General features: G+C 54.0%; 2 protein-coding genes across 3 annotated transcripts in view; one reads left to right on the top strand and one right to left on the bottom strand.

Annotated features, from left to right (window-relative positions):
* The window catches only part of ETV5 (ETS variant 5), a 13,859-nt gene extending 863 nt beyond the window's left edge, over window positions 1-12,996 (top strand). Inside the window, exons 2-13 of one of the 2 annotated variants that reach the window (XM_027897688.1) lie at window positions 243-379; window positions 557-644; window positions 794-841; window positions 946-996; window positions 6,003-6,132; window positions 6,241-6,507; window positions 8,194-8,453; window positions 9,131-9,190; window positions 9,654-9,722; window positions 10,075-10,244; window positions 10,996-11,097; window positions 11,230-12,996. In XM_027897688.1, the coding sequence (XP_027753489.1) occupies window positions 335-379; window positions 557-644; window positions 794-841; window positions 946-996; window positions 6,003-6,132; window positions 6,241-6,507; window positions 8,194-8,453; window positions 9,131-9,190; window positions 9,654-9,722; window positions 10,075-10,244; window positions 10,996-11,097; window positions 11,230-11,451 (1,512 nt within the window). In that variant the 5' untranslated portion in view covers window positions 243-334 and the 3' untranslated portion in view covers window positions 11,452-12,996. Of the gene's footprint in view, window positions 1-135; window positions 380-535; window positions 645-793; window positions 842-945; window positions 997-6,002; window positions 6,133-6,240; window positions 6,508-8,193; window positions 8,454-9,130; window positions 9,191-9,653; window positions 9,723-10,074; window positions 10,245-10,995; window positions 11,098-11,229 lie in introns of those variants that run through there. The other variant, XM_027897687.1, reaches the window with a different exon arrangement.
* Window positions 12,997-15,515: 2,519 nt separating this feature from the next.
* The window catches only part of BOK (BCL2 family apoptosis regulator BOK), a 33,747-nt gene continuing 27,341 nt past the window's right edge, over window positions 15,516-21,921 (bottom strand). The window contains exon 5 of the mRNA XM_027897690.1: window positions 15,516-16,316. Coding sequence (XP_027753491.1) covers window positions 16,284-16,316 — 33 coding nt within the window. The 3' untranslated portion in view covers window positions 15,516-16,283. The remainder of the gene's footprint in view (window positions 16,317-21,921) is intronic.

Here is a 21,921-nt window from a genome sequence, read left to right on the forward strand (position 1 = left end):
TCCCCGCCCCCCCAATGCCTCCTCTCGCCCGCCCCACTGCCTCCTCCCGCTCCCACGGCGCGTGATGTCACGGCTGTTTCTATAGAAATTAGGTGACATCACGAGCTGGGGGGCTGCGACCCGCCACGGCAGGAGCGGGCCGGCTCCCCGGGGAGGCGCGGCGGCCCCGCACCGAGCCAGCCCCGGGGGCGCCAGGGGCCAGGGTCTGATCCTGACTCCTCCCCGTCCCCTTCACCCCTCAGCCGCGCACCTGCCGGAGCCCAGGCGGGACCCCTCTTCCCGGGCCGGCGTCGATGCTGAGTGGGCCGGGGGCACTACCCGCCTCACCCGCGCCATGGACGGCTTCTACGATCAGCAGGTTCCCTTCATGGGCCCCGGGGTAAGTTTGCCCTCTCTGATCCTTGTTGACACCTCCGTTCCCGACCTTGGGGACACCCCCTCCCCATCCTTGGGAGCACTGCCCCCTTGTCCTTGGGGCATCCCGCTATCCTTGGGGGCACCCTCCAGCCTTGGGGGCTGCCACTCTCACGGGCAGCTGTCGCCCTGGTCGTTGCAGAAGTCCTGTGCAGAGGAGGGCCGAGGCCGGCTGGGGTCCGATAGGAAAAGGAAATTTTTGGAGACCGACTTGGCCCACGACTCGGAAGGTAGGCAGGGCTGGCCCAGACAGCCATGGCCTCTCTTGTGCCCCGCAAGACCATTTGCCTCGTGTTCGTTGGTTTAGAAATAATCCTTCAAATAATGGCAGTTTTATTTATTCTTCTGTGAAGCACATAAGTCTTTCACTCTGTTCCAGAGCTCTTCCAGGATCTCAGCCAGCTCCAAGAGGCCTGGCTAGCTGAAGGCAAGTCTTCACCTCCGCCTTTTGCCATGTAAAATCTCTCTGCGAGCATTTTTTTTTGAGAACTGAAAACGCCATAAACCCACTTTTTTGTTTGTTTTTTTTAGCTCAGGTCCCCGATGATGAACAATTTGTCCCAGATTTCCAGTCTGACAACTGTAAGTGATTGTTTTGGGTTTTCGTCCTTCAGGGAGGAGATGGTTTGGGTGCCTGTGCAAAACTTTGCGCTGGGTTTGGAGTTGCTTCCTTAGGAAAGCAGTTGTTGCTGGGGCTGAATTGTGGAATCATGGGCTTCTGGGAGAAAGCACGTGTGGCTTGGGTTCATCAAGATGAAACTTGCAGTGTCTTTTGTAAATGGGGAAAATCATGGCCCAACGCATGGTAATCTCTCTAACTGATCTCTGGGCTCCTCTCAGACACGCTGCTTATTCATAGTAAGGTGGATTTGCTTCTAAACACTCCTTTTCCGTTTCAAGTGGAAGCGAGAGCCCATGCTTGGTTAGCCACAATCTCTGCAGTTTCTGGAGCTTTTTACAGTCCTGGCCCAGCGCTGTTGGCAAGAGTGGGCCTAAGCGGTGAAACTTGAGCCGCTTTAAGCAGCATTAATCACTGGCAAGCGAGCGTGTTTAAAAGGAGGCCAGTGAAAATGCAGTCCCTCGTGAATTGCATAAGAGCGAGAGTTTGTTCTGAGCCGCGGTGCGTTGCCGGAGCGGGTTAGCGGCGAGGGCAGGGGCCGGGTAATGGCGCGTGGGGCTTGCGCAGCTCCGGGCGCTGCTCTCCGGACGTCTAAGGGTCGCTTGGAGGGGAGGGGGGGGGAGGAATCAGGATGTTTTGATTCGTTACCTGGCAAACACAAGTAGTAGCTTGGTGTTGGTGGCTGGGTTTTGCTGCTGAGCCAGACAGCTACGGAACTTAAAGGAAATCAAATTTAGCCTGCAGTCGAACAGATTTTTCATTCCAGCTTTGTCACAGCATGCAGCGGGGTATCTCCTCCGACAGCAAATGCATGTTAATTATTGCTCTTTGATTACTTCGGAGCGGGAAGCTTGCCATTAAGCTGTTCCAGACAGCCCAAGTTTCAGATGTGCTTTTTTCCCCTGTCTCCCCTGAGATAAAAGGCGAGCCTGGAGTCAGAAACACAACGGGCTGTTGACATCCCGAGCACAGCCCGGCAGCTCTCGCTCGGAGCGGTAGAAACTGCAGTGTGCGTGGGAGGGTGGCTCTTGGAGCTGAAGCTGTTTCCAGTGCCTTTTGGCAGTCTCTTGTTTCCTTGTAACCTGAAGAGCTTAGGGAGGAGAGACAAACTTTTCTGGGTGATGCAGGGAAAAGAGGGGAAAAATAAAAAGGCATTTGGTCGGGACTCTTAAAATGTTCTGACCTACTCAGCCTGGAGAACTGGTGTTGAAATGACTTTGTCTCTTGAAAGGAGAGATCTCCTTGTGTGACTCCTCGCTGCAATAACCTTCCTTAACTTTCCTGAGGAGAAAAAGCAAATGCTCCCTTTGCTGCTGCTATGTTGACTTTGAGGGGGCTCAGACTCAGGTGGAGGGGAACAGGGATCCTGGCTCTTCCATCCCTGCACTGGAGAGATTTTAAAGAGGAGAGAAACTCCAGTTTACAGCTCTCTGACCCTATTTTCTCATTTCACTCCGGTTTTGAACCCTGTACCATGTAGAAAGGAAGAAAGGGACGGCTCTGGTGCAGCTCCTTCCTGCACCAGATTTTCACTAATGGGAATGGGCTGCTTTCCTGGGCTGGCAGTCACATTGGGGTTCAGTGTCCTTTAGCTCCCAGGGGAAGGTAAATCCCTCCTTAGTCCCTACAGACGTTTGTGGGCACACGTTGGACTCTGTTCCTGCAGTTGTGTGCCTTTTCACTGAGGAAGCTACTGTTCTCTCATCCTGAGCAAACTTCCATCTCCTGCCCCATCGTGCATCCCCAGGGCCAAGCTTTCTTGGCAGAGCAGCAAAAAGGGACAAACCAGGCTCGGTTTGCACCCCACTGCAGTGGGGGGATCGTGCACTGCCACATGTGCTGTGTGGAGCCTCAGAGATGCTCAGAACTGCAGCATCCTTCTTGCCTTGCTAAAACCGTAGCTGCCTGCAGCTCCACTGCTTCCCACTTGCTGTTCCCAGTTCCACAGCTGAGATCCTCTTCATACAGGGGCTTAAAGCTGGGGCTTGGGAGCAAAATAATATGCTGGAGGGTAGTGGATTGCTGTGCTGGGGAGGAAATCCCACTGTAGAGAAAGCAGGGCTGCTCTGAATGAGGGATGTTTCTTTCTTAGCTCCCTGGACTGAGCAGCAAGAGGCCTGATTCAGTGCACAGGGAAGTGGTGGATCCTCCTGGGAAGGCAAGGAGGCCACGGATTACTCCACAAAGCTCACCACGCTGGCCATCGTGCTGCATCCCTGGGCGGGCATAGGTGTGGGTTCGCCAGCAGTGTGGTCCTGGGGAGAAGGGTGTATGTACGGTGTTATACCTCCATCAGTTGTTTATATACCTGAGAAGCGCTGGGAACATTCTGAGGAGATCAAGCACCACAGGAGGTGGTTTGTTCCCCGGGTACTTGTGGCCTCCCTGCATGGGAGGCACGTGGCAAAAGCCACGGGCAGGGCACGGAGTGGGTTTTCCTACACACCAGAATGAAAGCAGGAGGCTTGTTTGTGAGGAAGAGTTGTTTAAACAAAGGCAAACAGGAGCCCAGCTTCTATTTCTGGCTTCTCTCCTGGCGTGACCTTGGGTGTGTCCTGTAGTGTCAGGAGATGGAGGGGCAAGCGCGGAGCTCAGCTCCCAGGTGACGGCTTGAGCGGGTGCCAAGGTCCCTGAGCTGGAAGTGGTGGTTTAGTTCCCTTCCCCTTGGCTCGGACTGCGGGTGCCACTGGTGGAGCCAGTGTCCTCCAGGCTTGGCATTTTGGAGGTCCATTTGTGCTGGTGGATGGGAACAACCTGCCCTGTCTGCCACCAGGGGATTCACTGGGAATTCAAGACCTTGAGTGGCTTTGGGGTGTCACCCTTTTCCATGGGAGACCTCTTGGCTGATGGTTGGCATTTGGGGCATCTCCATCTTGACTGGTTATAAGGCACTGTGGTGGTATGCCTGAGCTCCCCCCCTTTCCCTTCCTACCTGGGCACAGCAGTGGCACGTGTAGCTGGTCCCTTGCCCAGCCTCCCTGGGATCCTTTCATCCCTAGGGGCTAAAGCAGCCCAGAGAGGGGCCATCAGGCACCCACGGGCGCTATTGCTGCTCCCATGGCTTAGCCCTGGCATGGATCTGCCGAGGCATGTTCTCCGGCCCTGTCTGTAGTTGAGCTGCTCCCTCTGCCTATTTTTATATATTTTTTTAGCTTTAAATTATAGTACTGAGGGCAGGACCGGAAAGGGTAAAAGTGCTCATGCACCAACGTCCTTTGAGGCATCGGGCACTGGGGCAGAGCTCTCCTTCCGGGGGAACCCTCCTGTCTGGCTGCTCACTGCTGGGCTCCAAACCCAGCACCTTCCCCACAACAGCTACGCCACCAGCCTTGGTGCCCCCTGAACTCCTCCAGCCTCATCAGCCACGAGCTGGGCATCAGGAGTGCATCGTACGAGCAGCGCCGGCCGACGCTGCGGTGTTTGTGTAAGGAATCCAAATGTTGCACAGAGTCCGGGCTTGGACAGCTGGTCTCTGTTAGGATCTTAAGGCTCATTTCCCTTTTTTTTTGAATGGCAGAGCTAAGCTCTGGGGAAATTTTTCCTTTCTTTTTTTTTTTTTTTTTCCCCTCCCTCAGCCACATGAATGGAGCACTCCGAAGTGTTTGTGAATGGAGGGTGGTGCCTGCTCAGGGACTGGAGGTTTTTTTTTCAATGAATAACCAGACCCCATTGTACAACTGGCGGAAAAACAACCCGCTCCAACAACACGGAGCCTGTTTGGGAGAACCATGCCTGCGATAGGCAGCTGGAGCCCTTCCAAAGCCAGTTCCCCTTTGCTTTCCCGTGGCTCGTGGGGCGCCTGGACTTTGCCGCCGCCGTGCTGGCCCCCTGTTAAGGCTGGAAACGCTGAGAGCGGCAAAACCTCGCTGGGGGAAGGAGGAGGAGTGGGATAAATCCGGCTTGGGAGCCAGTGGAAGGCGTGTGGGGGGCTGTGCTGGCTCAGCGCTGGGCTTTATGTTTCAAATCCTTCTCGGGGGGTTTTATGCCCTCGGTACCAGCTGTGCTGGGTCCTTGCGAGGAAGGGGGACGGGTAGGGAGGGAAGTCAGCAGCTCTTTAAAGGTTCTGACAAATTAGGGGAGCAGCTAATTACCTGGCAAGCTGTGAACAGTTGTCCTGGAGCTACTCCTCTCCACTGTAGCTAGGCTGTGTTTAGGCTTTGCATGAAGCTAATACTCCACTTCCGATTAGTCTTGGCTCTCCTCTGAGGCACTATTTAGGTGCAGATCTCTGAGGCGCTTTCCCTTTCCTAGAGCGCCTGCTTTTAGAAATTAATTAGCTTAAGCATATATTATTCAGTTTATAATTATATATAGCAAGTGGGCTTGGGAGTGGGTGGTGAGGATTTGGGGTTAATGCGATGTTTGTCACTTGAGCTCATACAATTGTGGGATCCTGGGACGGGGTCCCCTTGGAGCACCTTGGCTGGGGGAAGGTAGATCCTCTTTACTGACTCTCTGGAAGCTGGGTATGCCCCTGTGAGGACAAGTGGGTTGCTGTGTTCTGTTTACGAGCTGTTGGAGCTCCAGTCTGTCAAGTCCCTGCATTCCTTGCTGCATGGCTTGGGGGAGCAGCCACTGCCTGTGGTGCCCGGGCTCGGCTCCGCTTGCTGAGCGCCTTTTGGCCTGGCCACGGCATGTCTCATCCACGGCTGTTGTCGAGCTGCCTGTTCCCCTTTCACAGCCTTTGTTTTGCCCTTTGTGGATCTCAACTGGGAGGGACTCCCTCTGTATGAGCAATGTCCTGGGCTGCTGTGACTGTCCCAGTTCTGCCCTCCCCTGCCACCTCGGCTCACTCCACTGCCAATGTTGAGGTCTGCTGGGGCACCATCATGTCCTGGTTTGGTTGCCTGATGCTCCTGGGGCATAATTCAGCACCTGATTGCCAGGCGAAGACCACCGAAGCAGATGCTCCCAGGGGTGATGTCCCCATCGCTCTCTCCGATGTGTATCTTCCTTGTTCTCCTTGCAGTGGTCCTGCACGCCCCACCTCCGGCAAAGATCAAGCGGGAGCTGCCCAGCCCATCCTCGGAGCTGTCATCCTGCAGCCACGAGCAGGCTCTCTGTGCTGGCTATGGGGACAAGTGCCTCTACAACTGTTGGTAGGTAGTGCAGGGACAGCCGCTGCCCGCAGACCCCTCAGGGACTCTGCCACGTGGCGGTGTCCCCGTTGGTGTTGCCGTCAGCCCCTGGCCCGTCTCCTTTGGCAGTGCCTATGACAGGAAACCCCCCGCTGGGTTCAAGCCATTAACGCCGCCCGCCACGCCGGTGTCCCCTGCGCACCCTGGATCGGCCCTGCCACCACCGCCGCCACCGGCCCCGGCCGTGCCGGCGGCTGCCCACGGGGCGGCCCCGGCCCCGCACACGCTGCAGGAGCAGCGGCAGCAGCAGCAGCCCTTCGCTGTGCCACGGCCGCCACACCCGCCCATGCACATGCCAAAGATGATGTCTGAGAACCAATACCCCACAGAGCACAGGTAAGGTGTTCCCCACCCCAGCAACCGCTGGGGTCCTCTATGGGGGTTATGAGGACTCTTGGGGTGGGTCAGTGACCCCAAAGCATGGGGAAGGAGGAGGGATGCCTGTCTATTTGTCCCCATGCTGCGATTGCAGACAGTGAGAAAAATGTTGCTGCCTGGGTTTCCATGTGGCAAAGCTTGCTGCATCTTAGTGGGATCTTGCAGCTCTTTCTCCTGCGAATGGGGAACTGCTCCTCCCAACCCCTGGAACACCAGGCAGAGCCTTTGCCTCCCTCTCTGGAAAGGTGAGGTAGGCAGAGGCTGCCTCCCGCATCCGTCCCTGTGCCAACAGGTGATGGTGCTGAGTCAGGGCTCTGCTCTCCTCATTCACATCCACTGCAGCTCTGCCGAGCCCCGCTGGGCTGAGGAGCTGTGACCTTCCCTGTCCTGTCCCTGTGCACCACTGGGTTGGGGGTTGGTCCTGAGCTCCCTTTTGTATCTCATTGCATTACCATGATTTTGGGGACTGTGGAGGGAGACCCCTGCTCCCTCCTTCCTCTTCAAGCTGTGGCTTCATCCCCCATTACTCCCACGTCCCTGGACGCTTTGCCAGTCCCCGACCTCACCATGGGTTTGCTCCTGTGGGTGCTCTCAGTAGGTGCCACAGCACAGGTCACAGACGACCTCTGGCTTTGCTTTTGGCCACTGGCTCCCCTTTGCTGTGACAGCCACTCTGTCACCCCTGTGGTCATGGGGCTAGATGTGGCAGCCTGGCAAAGACCATGCGGTGGGGCCATGGAAACCCTTGGAAAGTGCCCACAGCAGGTGAGCATCCTTCCCCAGCAAAGCGGAGCTCTGCGTGACCTTTGAGCTATGCGGGGGGCTGGCTGCGACCCCTTGGGAAGCACCATGCCAGCGCAGGGCTTGAGTTTCATTCAGGAAGGGCAGAGGGACACGGCTCGGAAATGGAGTAATCCCAGCCCGGCAGCTGGGAGAGCTCCGGTTACAAAGCCAAATGGTGCAAGGCCGGCCGAGAGGAGCCAGCACGGAGATCCGAGATCGCCTTTCAAGGTGCTGGAGGACGAGGGGATGTGGCAGCACTCCCTCGAGATGGTCCCTCATCCATTGCCACCAGCAGAGACCGTGCTAGGGCTCACACCAGTGGTGGCAGCACCCTGGAGCCGAAAATAGTGCTCCCTGCTGTCGAGTTCAAGGTTTAATCCCAGCTGCGCAGGCGGATTAGCGACCGGCTGGAGTTGCGGAGTGGATTTGGCTTTGCGTAAGCGCCCACCCATGCGCAGCATCCCCGGGCCCTGCAGTGCTGCCCCTCACGCTGGGGGCAGATTTTACTGGTGTTAGGACTGTTGCAGGCTGGGTTTTTTTTGGTTCCTTTTTTCACTCCTTTCCAGATATCTGAAGCCCAGAGTGCTTTTCTGTGATGGCCCATGTGCTATCCTGCTCCATCAGTATGGGGTCCCCAGTGCTTTGGAAGGGGATGGGGCTCCTCAGCACCCCACTGGGTCTCCATGGGATGAGCCGCTGTGGTGGCCATGCTCCTGAGGAACCATCCCAGCCTGCTGTTGGGTGCACACTGGGAGCACCCCAAGCTGAAGACACCCAGCTGTCATGCAGTCCTGGTCTGGAATGGGAACTGGCAGCAAGGCTCACCCCCACTCTGCAGTAATGCCGTGTTCTCTCCCCCAGGTTTCAGAGGCAGCTGTCTGAGCCCTGCCACCCCTTTCCACCGCAGCCTGGGGTCCCAGGGGACAGCCGCCCCGTCTACCACCGGCAGCTGTCAGAGCCCCTGGGCCCGGCTGCCCCCCACCCCCCTCAGGGATTCAAGCAGGAGTACCATGACCCGCTCTACGAGCCCGGTGGCCCCAGCCTGCCTGGCCCCCCTGGCCACGGCTTCCAGCCCCCCATGGGCATCAAGCAGGAGCCCCGGGACTACTGCATTGACTCAGGTGGGTGTGAGCTGGGGGGCAGGTGGGGTTACACCAGTGACACCCAGAGGAGCAGAACATCTCTGCCATCAGCGTGGTGAGTGCAGGGTTGAGCCTCAGGCACTGGGTGCTGGAGTTCCCATAGTGCTGGGATACTGCTCTGCCTTCTTCTTTGCTCTCTTTCCTCCTCCCTTTCCAAAGCCAGGGAATAGAGCAGGCATTCACCCAATGCCATGTGGTGTGGTCAGTGCCATAAGCCATGGGCTGGGTGTGCCCCACGGCACTCAGCAGGTCCTCCTGCAGCCCTGGCTTGGGGCTAGCTGTGATTGCTGACTGCTGGACCCCACCAGCATCACGGAAAAATCCTCTAATCGCCTTAGGACCTAAAAATATCCCAACCTCGGGATGGAGGGTGGCACAGCCGAGCAGATGGTAGGGGAGGCGCGGCGGTGCCTCTCGTCCTGTGGGGCCTGTGAAAACCTGAGCTGACTTAGCCCTTGCTCCAGTGTTCCTTGCAGTGCCGCCTCAAATCACACTGGGTTTTTCCCCAATGTTGAGGGTGGATGCAGTGGACTGGGGAGGGGGGAAGATGCCTGGACTTTGCCACAGGACATGCTTGGGATAGGGAATATGCTGCCAAATGCTTGGTGGGACCCATGGGATTTACATCCTTAATGTCACCTTCATCTCCCTCGCAGAAGTGCCTAACTGCCAGTCCTCGTACCTACGGGGGAATGTCTTCCCCAGCAGCCATGACGGTGAGTGACCTCCTCCATTCTCCCCCTGTTCATGGCATCTCTGGTGGGTCCCATCCCATCCCTCTTTTGGGGCAGGCGGTACCTTCCAGGAGGCCAGTGGAGCTTCTGGGCGCCCAGAAAACACCCACAAGAGCACCGTGGTGCCTGAAAGAGCTGCATGCACTGGCACCAGCACTAAAAGCAGCCAGCAGCCCCCGCGAGTGTGCTGCAAGGGCACGGCAGCGCTGTGTAATCTGGGATAATATGCCTGATATAGCTGCTAAGAGGGTTTTGGTTCTGCCAGCTCCCCCGCGTGAGGGGGGTCAGAGCTGCACGACACTCAGCCACTGAAATAACTGGGGATGAGTCTGCTGCTGGAGCTGGGGATGGAGTCTTGTGCTGGGTTGGGCCAGACCAGAGTGTTTAAGGGTCTAGCCAGAGTGATTGATACACCCTGTGCTCACTGAGGGTCTTTTCCCCGTAGGATTTTCATATGAAAAGGACACACGATTGTATTTTGATGACACATGCGTGGTACCGGAGAGACTGGAGGGTAAGAATCTGACCCCAGAGGAGGCCTTCAGGGGGACCAGGGCTCATGGAATGAGATGTAGGGATGCTGGGATCCCTATGGCTTTTAAAGCCAAGCAGTGCTGGTACAGTGCTCTTACGAGCTGCTGAACATTATCTCTCACAGCAGCTTGGCATCATCGCCATGCCCATCTCTGTCCCTGCCACCTTCCTGCCTGCAACACCTCTCCCTTCTCCCACCCCGTGGCCTGATCCTGCTCAACTGTCCCAGGACAGGGATGACCTCTTGTTACTGTACATGTCTGTTGCTGGTGACACAGCCTGGGAGAGGGGCCAGAGCTGGGGTGTTTAACCAGGTGTCTCTGTGTGGGCAGGTAAAGTGAAGCAGGAGCCCACCCTGTACCGCGAGGGCCCTCCTTACCAGCGGCGTGGGTCCCTGCAGCTCTGGCAGTTCCTCGTCACCCTCCTGGATGACCCTGCCAATGCCCACTTCATCGCGTGGACTGGCCGGGGCATGGAGTTCAAGCTGATCGAGCCTGAGGAGGTACGAGAGGTGGTCCTGCCCTGAGGCTGGGGAGTGGCCATGGGGGATGCAGGAGAGGGCTGAATCCTTCCTGTGCAACAGCGTGTTCATGCTTGCACTTGAAGCAAGACACGTGTCTTTACTCTCCAGGTAGCTGTAGAAATTTGCCTTTAATCTCTTCCACTGCCTCTTGGCATGGCATGTGCCAGATCCTGAAGCTGCCAATGGTCACCAGATGCGGTGGCGTTGCCTCTGTGCTTGCCTTGCCGAGACCTTCTGCTCTGCCAAGACTCCCTCCTTACCAAACTGCTCCCATCCTTTGCCCTGGGTTCCCAGCAGCGGCTCCATGCTGGCGCGCTGCCGTGCTGGAGCCGTGTGGCTCCACAGGAGGGTGACACAGAGGAAGAAGCTGTTTGGGGAGTAATTGAAAGCAGCTGTAGCAAGCACGGAGCTGTGCATTGTGGGTAATTAGCCATAATGTCTCCTATGCCATGCTTGGAAATTGTGGTTTTTTGAAGCAGCTTTTTTGGCAGGCTCCCCCTAATCAAATGGCTTTTGATTCGGCTCCCGGTTTGGCGGTGGCTGTGTGGTCGCAGCTGGAGGGTTTATAATGGCAGGCGGGGCACCACTCCTGGACCGTGATGATGCCTTCACCCCTGGCTGCATCAGCCCTCTGAAGCGAGCCCCTTTTCATTTCTGTTGTGATTTCATGTGAGGATCTGTGTCCAAGCCCTGGCTGGAGCCCTGACCGCTGCCACCTCTCTCCCTGCAGGTAGCGCGGCGCTGGGGCATCCAGAAGAACCGGCCAGCCATGAACTACGACAAGCTCAGCCGCTCCCTGCGCTACTACTATGAGAAAGGCATCATGCAGAAGGTGAGTGACCCCACCTGCCACCCCACAACAGGGTGTGACTGTACCCCACTGTCACTGTGGCATCCTCTGGGGCAGGGTGAAAGTTCAGGGCCCCTCTCACACCCTCCCTCCTCCTCCTCCTCCTCCTCACAGGTTGCCGGTGAGCGGTACGTCTATAAATTCGTCTGTGACCCCGACGCCCTCTTTTCCATGGCATATCCTGACAACCAGCGCCCTTTCCTGAAGACGGAGCCCGACTGCCCCGTGCCGGAGGAGGAAACAGTGCCGCTGACGCACTTCGAGGACAGCCCAGCATTCCTCCTGGAGATGGATCCTTGCGGCAGCCTTCCCTATGCGGAGGGCTTCGCCTACTGACTTGGCCGGCCGGCAGAGCCATTGGCACTAGCGCATCCACCTGGGGCAAACATGGTTTTCTAAAGAATATTTTTGGCTGTTCATAAGGAAAAAAAACCCACCCAATGACGAACCACATGGGTGCACACACACAAATTGGAAGGATCTAAAACACCCCACGTGTGTCACCGATGAATTCCCACCCTTCCTGTCCAAGGGCTAGTGCACAGGACTGCCCGTGGCCGGCACCTCCTGCCACACATCGGCGTGATGTTTTGGGGCGCCGGGAGCCTAAAGTTGCAGTGTCTGCCCCAGGCTCTGGCTCTGGCAGTGCCCCAGGACTGGGCTGCGTGGCCGCCGAGCCAATTGTCATGACAATCTGCTTTGCATCGAGCACAATCCGCGTAGCTGCCTTGTGTGGTGGAAAGGGCTTTGATTTGCACAGAGAGGAGGGATGCATGGGGGCTGCCTTGGCCAGCACCCCAGGGCTGATGTGTGCAGCATCCTACCCCAACCCTGAGAAGCCTTCTGCCTTCTTCCTGAACCCCCCTCCTCATATAACCTGTTGTTCCCATATAATCCACTGCGTCCTCTCCGTGCCCCCCTTGATCCTCCTCAGCTCTGGCTGCGTGCCATGGGTTGCATTTTAGAGGAGGAAACCCTGACACTAACTCCCTCTTTGTTTTGGGGTTTTTTTTTTGGTTTTCTTTTTTTTTTTTTTTTTTGATGTTTTAGGAAAATAAGAAAGGTTTCTAAACTGATTTTTGTAGATTTTTTGTATTTTAAGGCAAAGCTATTTTTTGCAGCCCAACTGCTGTTCCCGGAGCCCCTGGAGACATCCCCATGGCTTTCCCGGTGGCATGCTTGCAGGGGCAGCCCTCCATGCCTGTGGCTCCCTGGGATGGCTGCCGAAGGATCTAGTCCACTCCATTTCACTGCTCCAGTCCTCTTTCCTGGGGAGCCGGGGCTGAACCCCAGTGCCGGCTCAGCTGCACTCCCCCTGCTCGGCATGGCCTCGGAGCTGGGCTGTAAGGCTGAGGTGGGCAGGGATGGGGGGTCCCCCACTCCCCTTCCTGGGTACTCCACTTCTCTCCAGCTCTCCCCTCCCCGCTGCACCTCCTAACACTCATCCACCACTCATATATCCATACCTGCCTCCCCCGCACCAGGCTACATGTTTTCGTTGTAAATGCTGTATAGGAATTTTTTTCTCTTCTTTAGTTAGCTTTGGTTGGAGTTTTTTGGGGTTTGGTTTTTTTTTTTTTTTGTCTGATTCATTCTTTTTTGGGGAAGTATGAAGATTAACTCTACGAAGACTCGGTTACTCTCCCCATGGGGGCTGCAGTGGCCTGTACCCATGGGGAGCATTCGGTTTTTGGGAACCCCACCTTGGGGACAGGGTTTTAACCATTTGCTCGGTATGGCAGGTCTGCAGTGCAGAAGGGGTTAATCTGAGGACTGATTTGAAATACCTTTATTCAAGCAGGGCTATGTATCTCCTGCAAAGCTGCATTACATTCTGTACTGTGTACAATAAAGGATCTTGCTTCATGTTCCTCCCAGGCTCTCTGGGCTCCTGCTTTGCCTGCACCAGGGGATGCCTCCTGGGCTGGGAGGGAGTTCCTGGCTGTGCCTGTGAGATCCGAAGTGGTCCAGGGTACAGGCCATCATTTGGGGCCTGCAGGGCCGTGTGTCTGAAGCTGGGACCAGGTCAGCAGGGCTGCTCTCACCCAATTCTGGGTTCGTTGCTCCTGGATCTGGATGCTGCCACAGCTTTCACAAAGCTTCATGCATGAGAGGACCCATTTGGAATGGGGGTGGCTTCTTCCCAGTGAAATGCAATTTAATGTTGCTTCTTCCCCAGGGTTTCTCCATTAGTGAGTCCTTCCCTTTCCCAGGAAACCCAAGCCTCTGTCATCAAGCAGTACTAAAGCTGGTGGGGAACTCTTAGGGAAACCTCTCCTAGAGTTCCTGATAGCAGTGCCCCAGCACTTTATGGCTCTATTTCTAGGCTAGGAAAAATCCAGGGTTTGCAAAAAGCTGAAGGAGGTGGGTGGAGGGCAAGGGCTGCTCCGTGGATTCAGTTAAAGGGTCTGTGTTTCCCCTGATGTGCTGAAGTAAGCTCAAACACCCCAGAACTGCCCAGTCCCATTGGCCTCAATTTTAGCTGGGCTAAGCCAGGGTGTCCACTGGCTCCCAGCCCATCCCATGCAAGGTGGTAGGCTGATGCTGCTGGAGATACTCTGACAGCTCTTCTCTTGCAGTTTTTCATTGCCCAGCCAACCCCTGTCGTTAGACGTGGCAGTGGAGAGATGGAAGGTTCTTATGTGCCATGATGCTCTTCATAGACCTCGCCTAGATCCACTCCTGGCCACCAGCCACACGGTCCTTGAGCTTCTCTTCTTCCATTGTGCGTAAAGTACTAAGCTGAGTAGGGAACTGTGGCTGTCTCCCAGCCCAGGCAGAGCAAAACAGGATATCAAACACTCAGCAAAAACAATTCATCTGGCATGAATCCTTTCAGGAGCTAAATCAGCTGCTCAGCCCCAGAAGACACCTCCTTCCACTCCTTAGGGAGCTCCATGCCAGCCTCCCAACCCCATCCCATTTTTATTTTCCTCTCTATCCTCTGCCCAAGACTGAAAAACCCAGGTGATCTGAGCTCCAGACAGCTCCTGATAATCCCACCTTCGGTGGGGATTTTAGCAGACTGAGTCCTGGTGCTCAGGATGGAGCAAGGGGAAAACGGGGCCACCGGCAGCCCAGCCGGCTGGCAGATGGCTCAGGGAGACAGGGCCTCGGCCTGGTGCACGGCAAGCATGTGGGACCAGTTATGGGTGGTGAGGATGAGCAGATAAGGCAAAGCCTTCATCAAGCATTTTGTCAAACCACAAGCCTGACCCCAGCCCTTCAAATCCTGCTGTGGGCAGGGCTGTGGGCCCCAAGGGCTCTGCTCTTGCAGAAGGGAGAGGATAGGAAAAGAGATGTTTTTCTATTTCAGCCTGTCAGCGTGGGACAAAAGAGTTCAGGCCCCAAAGGGATTGATACCACACTGGTTTTTATGTACTTAGGACACCAAGAATTTCCTCCTACTGCACATCATATCTCACTCTCTTCACGCTCCATGCAGATGGAATGGAGCTGCCTCGGGTGCATGGTCCCATTCATCCCCACCACGAGGGTGAGGGACAAGCCACAGCTGCTCAGTGTCCTGCCTGCAGCCTCCCAGGGATGGGGACAAGAGCTCCCAGGCAGCACAGGGGATGACCTAGCATTTGCCAGGAGTTGGGGAAATGGAGGGGAAACAGGTGGGAAAGCTTCCCTGCTCCCTGCACACCTCCTGCCCCATCAGGTACTGCTCCCAGGCACAGGGATGTGCCCTCCTCAGCCATGCTTCAGTGTGTGGTGGAGTGAGGAGCCTGGCTGGGGAGCACTGCTGTAACTACCACCACTTCCCTCTAGGACCAGTAACAGCTGGGGCCACCACTGCTCCATCCCCAGGATCAGCCTCTTTGGTCCTCTCCTCACACACCCCAGCACTGTCCGCCTCCTGCCTTCCTCCTGCCTTCCTCCCACTCCTCCCAGCTGCTGGGGAGGATGAAGAGGAGCAAGCAGAGAGGATGGTGAAGGATGAAGCAGCACATTTAGGGGAGGATTCCAGCCATCCAGACTGGACAAAACCCTGGTGCTGGTGTGCAACCCTGTCTCCAACCCACCAGCTCACAGCTTCTACCTCTGTGTGGTCCATGTGGTGACAAGCCCATCGGTGATTTAGGGTGAACAATAATCTGTGACACTGTGTAAGCAGACAATAAAATGGCAGCTGGTATTGAATGGGGACAAACGTGGGTTTTTTTATTTTCTTCTCTTCACAGTCTTACAATGTACTCCAAGCTATCCCCTCCTTAGAATGAGAGCTCAGAGCTACCAGTTAGTCCAAGCGCTGTTTGAATGAGAAGCGCAGGTTAAAAATCATTTGGAAAAGAGGAACTTCTAAAAGGGAGAACATCATTATGACCCTCCACACATCCATAATTCACGGAGTACATTTCTGCTCTCCCTGTCTTGGAAGCATATAGCTAGACTGGAAAACATTCAAAAAGCAATGGAGACAGCCAAAGGTCTGCTATGGCTCTTACACGGGAGTGTATAAATAGTCTGGCACTTCCGACTGGTGCCGGATTTGTGGCTCAGGGACTTCATATTTAATAGCCCATGATGGAGTTTTCCATCACTGACTGGAAGAGCATTTTGGGGAAGAATTACTGCCCACGCAGTTTGTTCTTATGGCAGAACCGACAAGCCCAAGGCTGAGATGGGACACGTGGTCCACCAAGGGCAGCGAGACACAGCTCCCACTGGGCCCATGTCACGCTGACCATCATGGTGGCCTCGTACCTGTGCTTTGCAACTGGTACTACCTGGGAGGTAGGTCATGTGGCAGCAACTCCTCTTTTCCCCAGCTCTTCAAACATTTGATGCTTTCAATAAGTGGGCTAATTTGACTCCTAAATACCCGGAACAACGGGAGTGGCTGCTTGTGTGAAGCCAGTTTCGATATGGGTTTGGGCTGGTGAGTAAGGAAAGGGTGAGGAACCTCTGCCCAGGGGTGTGCAGGGCACCCAGCTCCCTTCACACAGGTCTGGCACCACCTCGTGGAAATCCATCTGCTGCTCCTGGCTGCCACAGGGTTTTGTGGTGGCACATCTGGAGAGGTGTCTGGTATCCAAGACGTGGTTGGGTTCATACCTGCAGGTTGCAACATTCTGTGGCAGAGAGGACTCCAGACCCAGCCTGTGTCTTGGGGCTTCTTTCTGCTCTGAGATGACTTTTCTGGAAGATGTGGGTGTGGATCACTGACCCCAAGCCTTCCATTCCTGGACAGGCTGTAAGTAGAGGAAGACCATTGACTCCACCTTCTCCTGTGCTCCCACACAGAGAAGAGAGCCAGGACTCCAATAACACCCCAGAGCCTTGGAGCCCTCCAGCACTGAGCTCCCAGCCACTCAAAAGGCACTGACACCAGAATAAGCCTCTAAGTGGCTTCCGAAACCATGAGCCAATTGCTGCATTAAGGGCTCTTGGCATCACGGGGGAGGATTCGGCATCCTCTTATCATTAGCTATGGCAGTAACTGTCCGTGTTATTTCTGTGTTCCATGGGTACCCATGGACTATTCCCAAACCTTCGTAGGCATCTACACAGGTTCTTCCGCCAGAAGGAATCCTGAGGAAGCTGTTCCTGCCGTAGGTGGTCTTCAAGGTCCCTTCCAACCAAAATCATTCTAGGATTCTATGATTCCTTGGCCATTTTCGGAGAGGCAAGTAAAAGGACCCAGAGGCTCCAAATCCAGAGATTTTGGAAAGGGGATTCCCTCACATCATTGCAGAACGACCAAGCTGGGATGAGATTCCCTCCCGAATTGAAGGTCTGGGTGCTCACTTGGCTGGGTGCTCCCTCTGTCTGGGGTGGGATCCTGGGCAAGGGTCAGCCAAAGTTTGGGCAAGACAGGTCAAAAAACGCCATGAGGTTTTGTTCCAGCTGGCAGTGGAGCCAGAAGTGAGGGACAGACCTGGGGACTTGTCTGGAGTACAAATAATCAGCCATAGCATCTTATTTTGAAAGCTTTTTAGTTTAATGTAAACAAAACTATCCTGGAGGGAACAGGCAGCAACTGAGGTGAGAAAGCACAAGCTCCCACAATACTGGGCCAGCACACCTGTACCCCTGCACCTCAAGCTGATCATGCATTGTCTTGTCATAAACTTCACTGGGACTCACAAAGGGATCTGACAAAAGGTTTTCAAATGGCGCAGCCAGACAAGCCCTATACAGCCAGGGTAAAGGCAAGCCCTATATCAGCATCCTTGGGCCTGGCACCCTCTGAAGGCTGTTTTCCTTTTTCCCTGCGAGGCTGAGAGAGGATCTGCTAAGAGTGACTTGCACCCAGACTTGCAGGGAATCTCTTTTAAAAAATCTTCTCTTGGTTTCTTGGCTGTCTTGGACCCAGGAGAGGGCAGCAGCAGCCCAGACTGCAGCCTCAGCTACCCTCTTCGAAGCTTCTCTTCATCTTCTAAGCTGCACAGAGACAGCTGAGAAAGAAAAACAATGATGTACAGAGGGAGGAAGTGAAGAGAAAAAACCCAGTAGGCAGGCTAGTGGTACTCTCCTGGGCTTCAGAATTGTTTTCTTTTAAGATGGAAGTGCAAAGAGAACAGTCTTTCATTGAAAACAAACTGGAATACCAGGGCTTTCCAAAACAGTCTTTCATTCTTTTGGTAGTGGAGACCCCTACAGATGCTTGTCATGGCACCAGAAAGTAAGGTGGTGAAGCTGGGGATGCTCCTGATAGAGGTGGGAGGTAAGTACAGGTGACAGCATGCGCTGTATGCCCATCACACTGCTGCAGAGATGAGATCCTGCTCTGGAGCTCTCATGGCTTCACTCAGAGCACTCCAGGGGGATGAAACACGGTTACCAGTGCTCCACAGGCACACTGGCCACATTGCCCTTGCTGAGTTTGCTCTCCCTGAAGGGACAGGAAAGTAAAGGCTGGATACACGGGACGTTTGTGCTTCTCCCCCTTGGCATCCCAACCATGGGCTAGCCCTAATCTCAGTGAACTGCTGAACAGTGTCAAACTCACTCTGCCCATTTCCACCAGCAACTTTACTGGTGCAGGTCAACATCTCCTTGTGCAGCTGTGGCCTTTCCACCCAGCCAGGCTGGCAGCACCCTCCTGCCTTTCCTGCATGAGCTCACCAGGATGAGTCACAGAGCAGGTGAGTGGGAGGATGACATCCTTACAGCCACATTGAATTTCTAGCCACCTGCTTTAAGAACATGTTGTAGAGCCAACCTGGGTTTTGCTGCAGGCAGTTCCATTTCTGCCTGGGTTGGCCTGCTCCGTGGCACGTGGACGACAGTGTGCCCCTCTCCTGGCTCAGAGCACATGGCTGAGCCCACAGCCATGTTGCCTCTGTTCTCAGTTGGACTCAACTGAGGCTTTTATTTTTTTATTATTTTTTTTTAAATTTTTTTAAATTTTTTTTTTTTTTAGTTCACACCCTCTGAAATCACAGAAGTGCAAAATTATTGCTTACCAAAGCTGTTCTCCTGAAATGAGTCACGGAAGAAGGAGCTTTGTCACTCTGCCAGACACAGCCTGGCTGCTTCTCTAAATGGAACAGCACCAGAGAACAGCTTGCAGCTCGCTTTGGGCTTCAACCTTCCTGCACACGGGTGTTACCAGCCTCCATTCAGAGCCTGGACAGAGAATCTTCTGCATTATTCCCACCTCTTCAGATGACCACCCCTCTTCACCTCATTTTGGGTGAAGCCATTCATGGTGTGTTGACATCTTGGTGAAAATGTGTTTTGTACCAGGCTAGCAGCTTGTTTGGGGAGCTACGACTTGTTCGGGGAGCAACTCCTGCAAAACAGACTTTTTATTCAGAAAACTGCTCATCCAAAGTGTTGCATCATCCATGCATGCATGCATGCATCCATCCATCCATCCACCCATCCATCCATCCCTGGTGGCACCAGGGCAGAGGAGAGGCTGTGGAAGGAAGGAGCAGCAACTCCTTCTCCACATCTGACACTGTGTCCTTACCAGCTATTGAGAGACTTGAAAAGAATCACAGCCAAGGTTTGGGCCTACAAGGACCACCAGATTTATGCACAACATACAGCCCGGCTTCCTTTTTCCCCTGAACTGACATCTCATGTCCTAAGTCAACAGAAATAGTGTATTCTTGGTGCTTGAGAAAAGCCAGAGACACCTCACTGCGACTTGGAGTTTAGTCCCTTTCCTTGAGGTTTTGGAGTTCTCCTTCCCAGCATGAAAGGTGGTATTTGTCTGAAATCAGTACCGGAGGCAGGAGGCCTCTGGGTCTTTTGGTAATGTCTCATGTGTCTAATGAGGGACCAGGAGCACGTGTTAAGCCAGCGCTATTTTCCATGACTGCTCTTAGTTCCTTTTGTGTTATGGAGCTGGCATAGCCCTAAAATGCACTGCTGACCTACCTCTTGTTCACCTCCAGCCAACTGTAAGCAGCTCACAAGCAAAGCTGCAGAACACAGCTGCCTGAATTTTCTCCATTCTTGTCTCTCCTCTGCAAAGACTACCCAGTCAAATTTTGGGATGGAGCCCCTGACCTGGATATTGTGCATCTGGCTCTCAACCTTCCCTACAGTTAAGCCCTTCCAGGGCCTGCAAGAGGTGCACACCTCTCACATGAGGCAGCCCATGCTCAACTTCTCATAACTCCAGAGGTGTGTTGGCAGCAGCTTTTGGATGAAAGCAGGTATGGTTCTGATGAGATTTAATTAGCTTCTTTCTCTCTCTCTTTTTTTTTTTTTTTTTTTAAATCAATAAAGTAAACAGATTCTATCCATCAGGTGAGAGGATTTGACAAGATCTGGCCTGATTATTTCATTTTTCTTTAAAAGTGCTGATGGTTCACAGCACTGTTGAAACATGTCCCAGGCTGCACACCTGCAGGCAGTGAGGGCTCACCAGCCTGAGAGCATTGCCCACAAAGCCGAGCTTGTCCAAATGAACTCATAGCTTTGTCGTGGAAGAGACATCAACGGACAGGATCAACACGGTGATCACGATTTGAAGCCTGGGGCATGGTGTGGTGAAAAGTATTAGGGGTGAAAATAGCCTGGGAAAAGCAGCAGAGGTGTGGGAAGGGAGCTGAGAAGCAGAGCTCTGTGGGCACCACGTGTATCTTACAGCTCCAAAGCTGCCAGAATGGCATTACCAACAGTGGCATCACCACCAACAAAGACATCACCTGGGTTTTCTTAGTGCCAAAACCAGGATCACAGTGTCAGAGCATGGCCTTGGCTATTGCTTCAGCAGTCAGTCCCAGCCTTCAGAAGACCAGCAATCCTTCATCTGAAATCCAGCGTGACTGCTGCACGGATCAGCCACAGACAGGCTGTGGAGGAGATGCCCTGCATTCCCACTGCATGCTGCCTGTTGTGACAGAGCTGTCAGCCTGGAGTGGGTTTATTTTTAGCCTTTTTTTAGCCTGGTTTCCACAAGAAACAAAACTCCAGCAACCGTGCTTTGTCTGTCAACCTCCCCTGCAACTTTTGAACAGTGGCTACTGTGGCACTATAATGTCCATTTTACTCCTATGCAACGTTTTCCAGCCATGGTATGGGTGACTGAACACCCAGCAGCAAGGGCTGGGGGGAAGGGGCTGGTGTATTTGACCCAAAAGCCTTTAGTTTTGAGGGCAAAGGAAGAAATCTGCTCTGTTATTGCCTCCAGGGAGTGACAGAAGAAAAAGGCCAGCCTTGACGCTAAAGGAAAAATAAAATAAGTCATTGACAGAGGGGAATATTTGAGACAGATTGCAACATCAGCACTAGAGCAAGGTCCGGCTGCCCAACAGAGCTGCTCAAGAGACTTGGGAGCTACAGAGTAGCTCATGCAGGGACATAAATAACCACCCCTGGCTACAAGCACCAGCTGTACCAAAAGGGGAATTCTTCTATGCACACTTCTGTCTCCCAGCCTTGAAATATTATTCTGCTGCTGCCTGAAGCACTGGAGTATCCAGACATGGAGATTTTTCTTGTAATCCTATCATTATCTAAGCACTGTGAATGATCATGTGTTCGAATAAAACAGCATTCCCTCTGAGACAAGACCAGGCCATGCACTGTGGGGTTTTTGCAGCACTACAGTGAGTTTTTGTAACCTGATTCCGTGCATTCAGCCAGACACCAGCAAAGCAACCTGAAGTGTAGATTTACCCACCTCCAACGTGACACAAGGAAGGTGGCCACCAGCAGTGCCCTGGGAGCAGGCTGGTGCCCTCCTGACCCCTTGGTGCAATGGTGAAAGCAGTGCTGTGGGAGGAGCAGTGTTCTGTAGTGCTGGAAAATTACTGGATTTCTCTAAAAGGTCCATCTCTCTGTGCTGGCACCTGGCTCAACGTGCCCTTTCTGGCACAAACAAACTGATGTCCAAAGCCTCATGTTTTCAGGACTGGTTATGCACCTTTGCCCATGCTACCAAATGCTATCAAGTATTTGGCTCAGTAGCTCTCTGGTCACAATAAAACATAATTCCACTCACGAGAGGTACAAGGGAGGGTGGCCTGCTCTCCTGAAATGATAGACTGGTATTTCCAGAAACAGTTTGGAGGTCAAAAAATATTACGTGTGTAGTAGGAAATGCAATTAAATAGAGGCTGGAGTCTTCTTTGTCTCCTAAACTAGGAGGATATCCCACTGTCTGGAAGCAGTACCTCAAATGATAGTAAAGATTTAATGGGAGTTACTGCAAGTGAAAGAACTTTGAGATCCAGCTGACACACGGGTCAGATTTCATTTAGGGTTTGAGTCTGTGTGGATAACTCCGCTCCACAGTTTCAATTGCCTTCACAAATCCATGTTTGCACCTGCAGAAGCAGCATCCCAAGCCCGGAAATGCAGCCCAAACTCTGCTTCCCTCTAGTGCTCCTT

The sequence above is a fragment of the Empidonax traillii genome, unplaced genomic scaffold, assembly GCF_003031625.1.
Source record: "Empidonax traillii isolate 1590-97213 ecotype Southwest subspecies unplaced genomic scaffold, ASM303162v1 scaffold554:size495636, whole genome shotgun sequence".
NCBI lineage: Eukaryota > Metazoa > Chordata > Aves > Passeriformes > Tyrannidae > Empidonax > Empidonax traillii.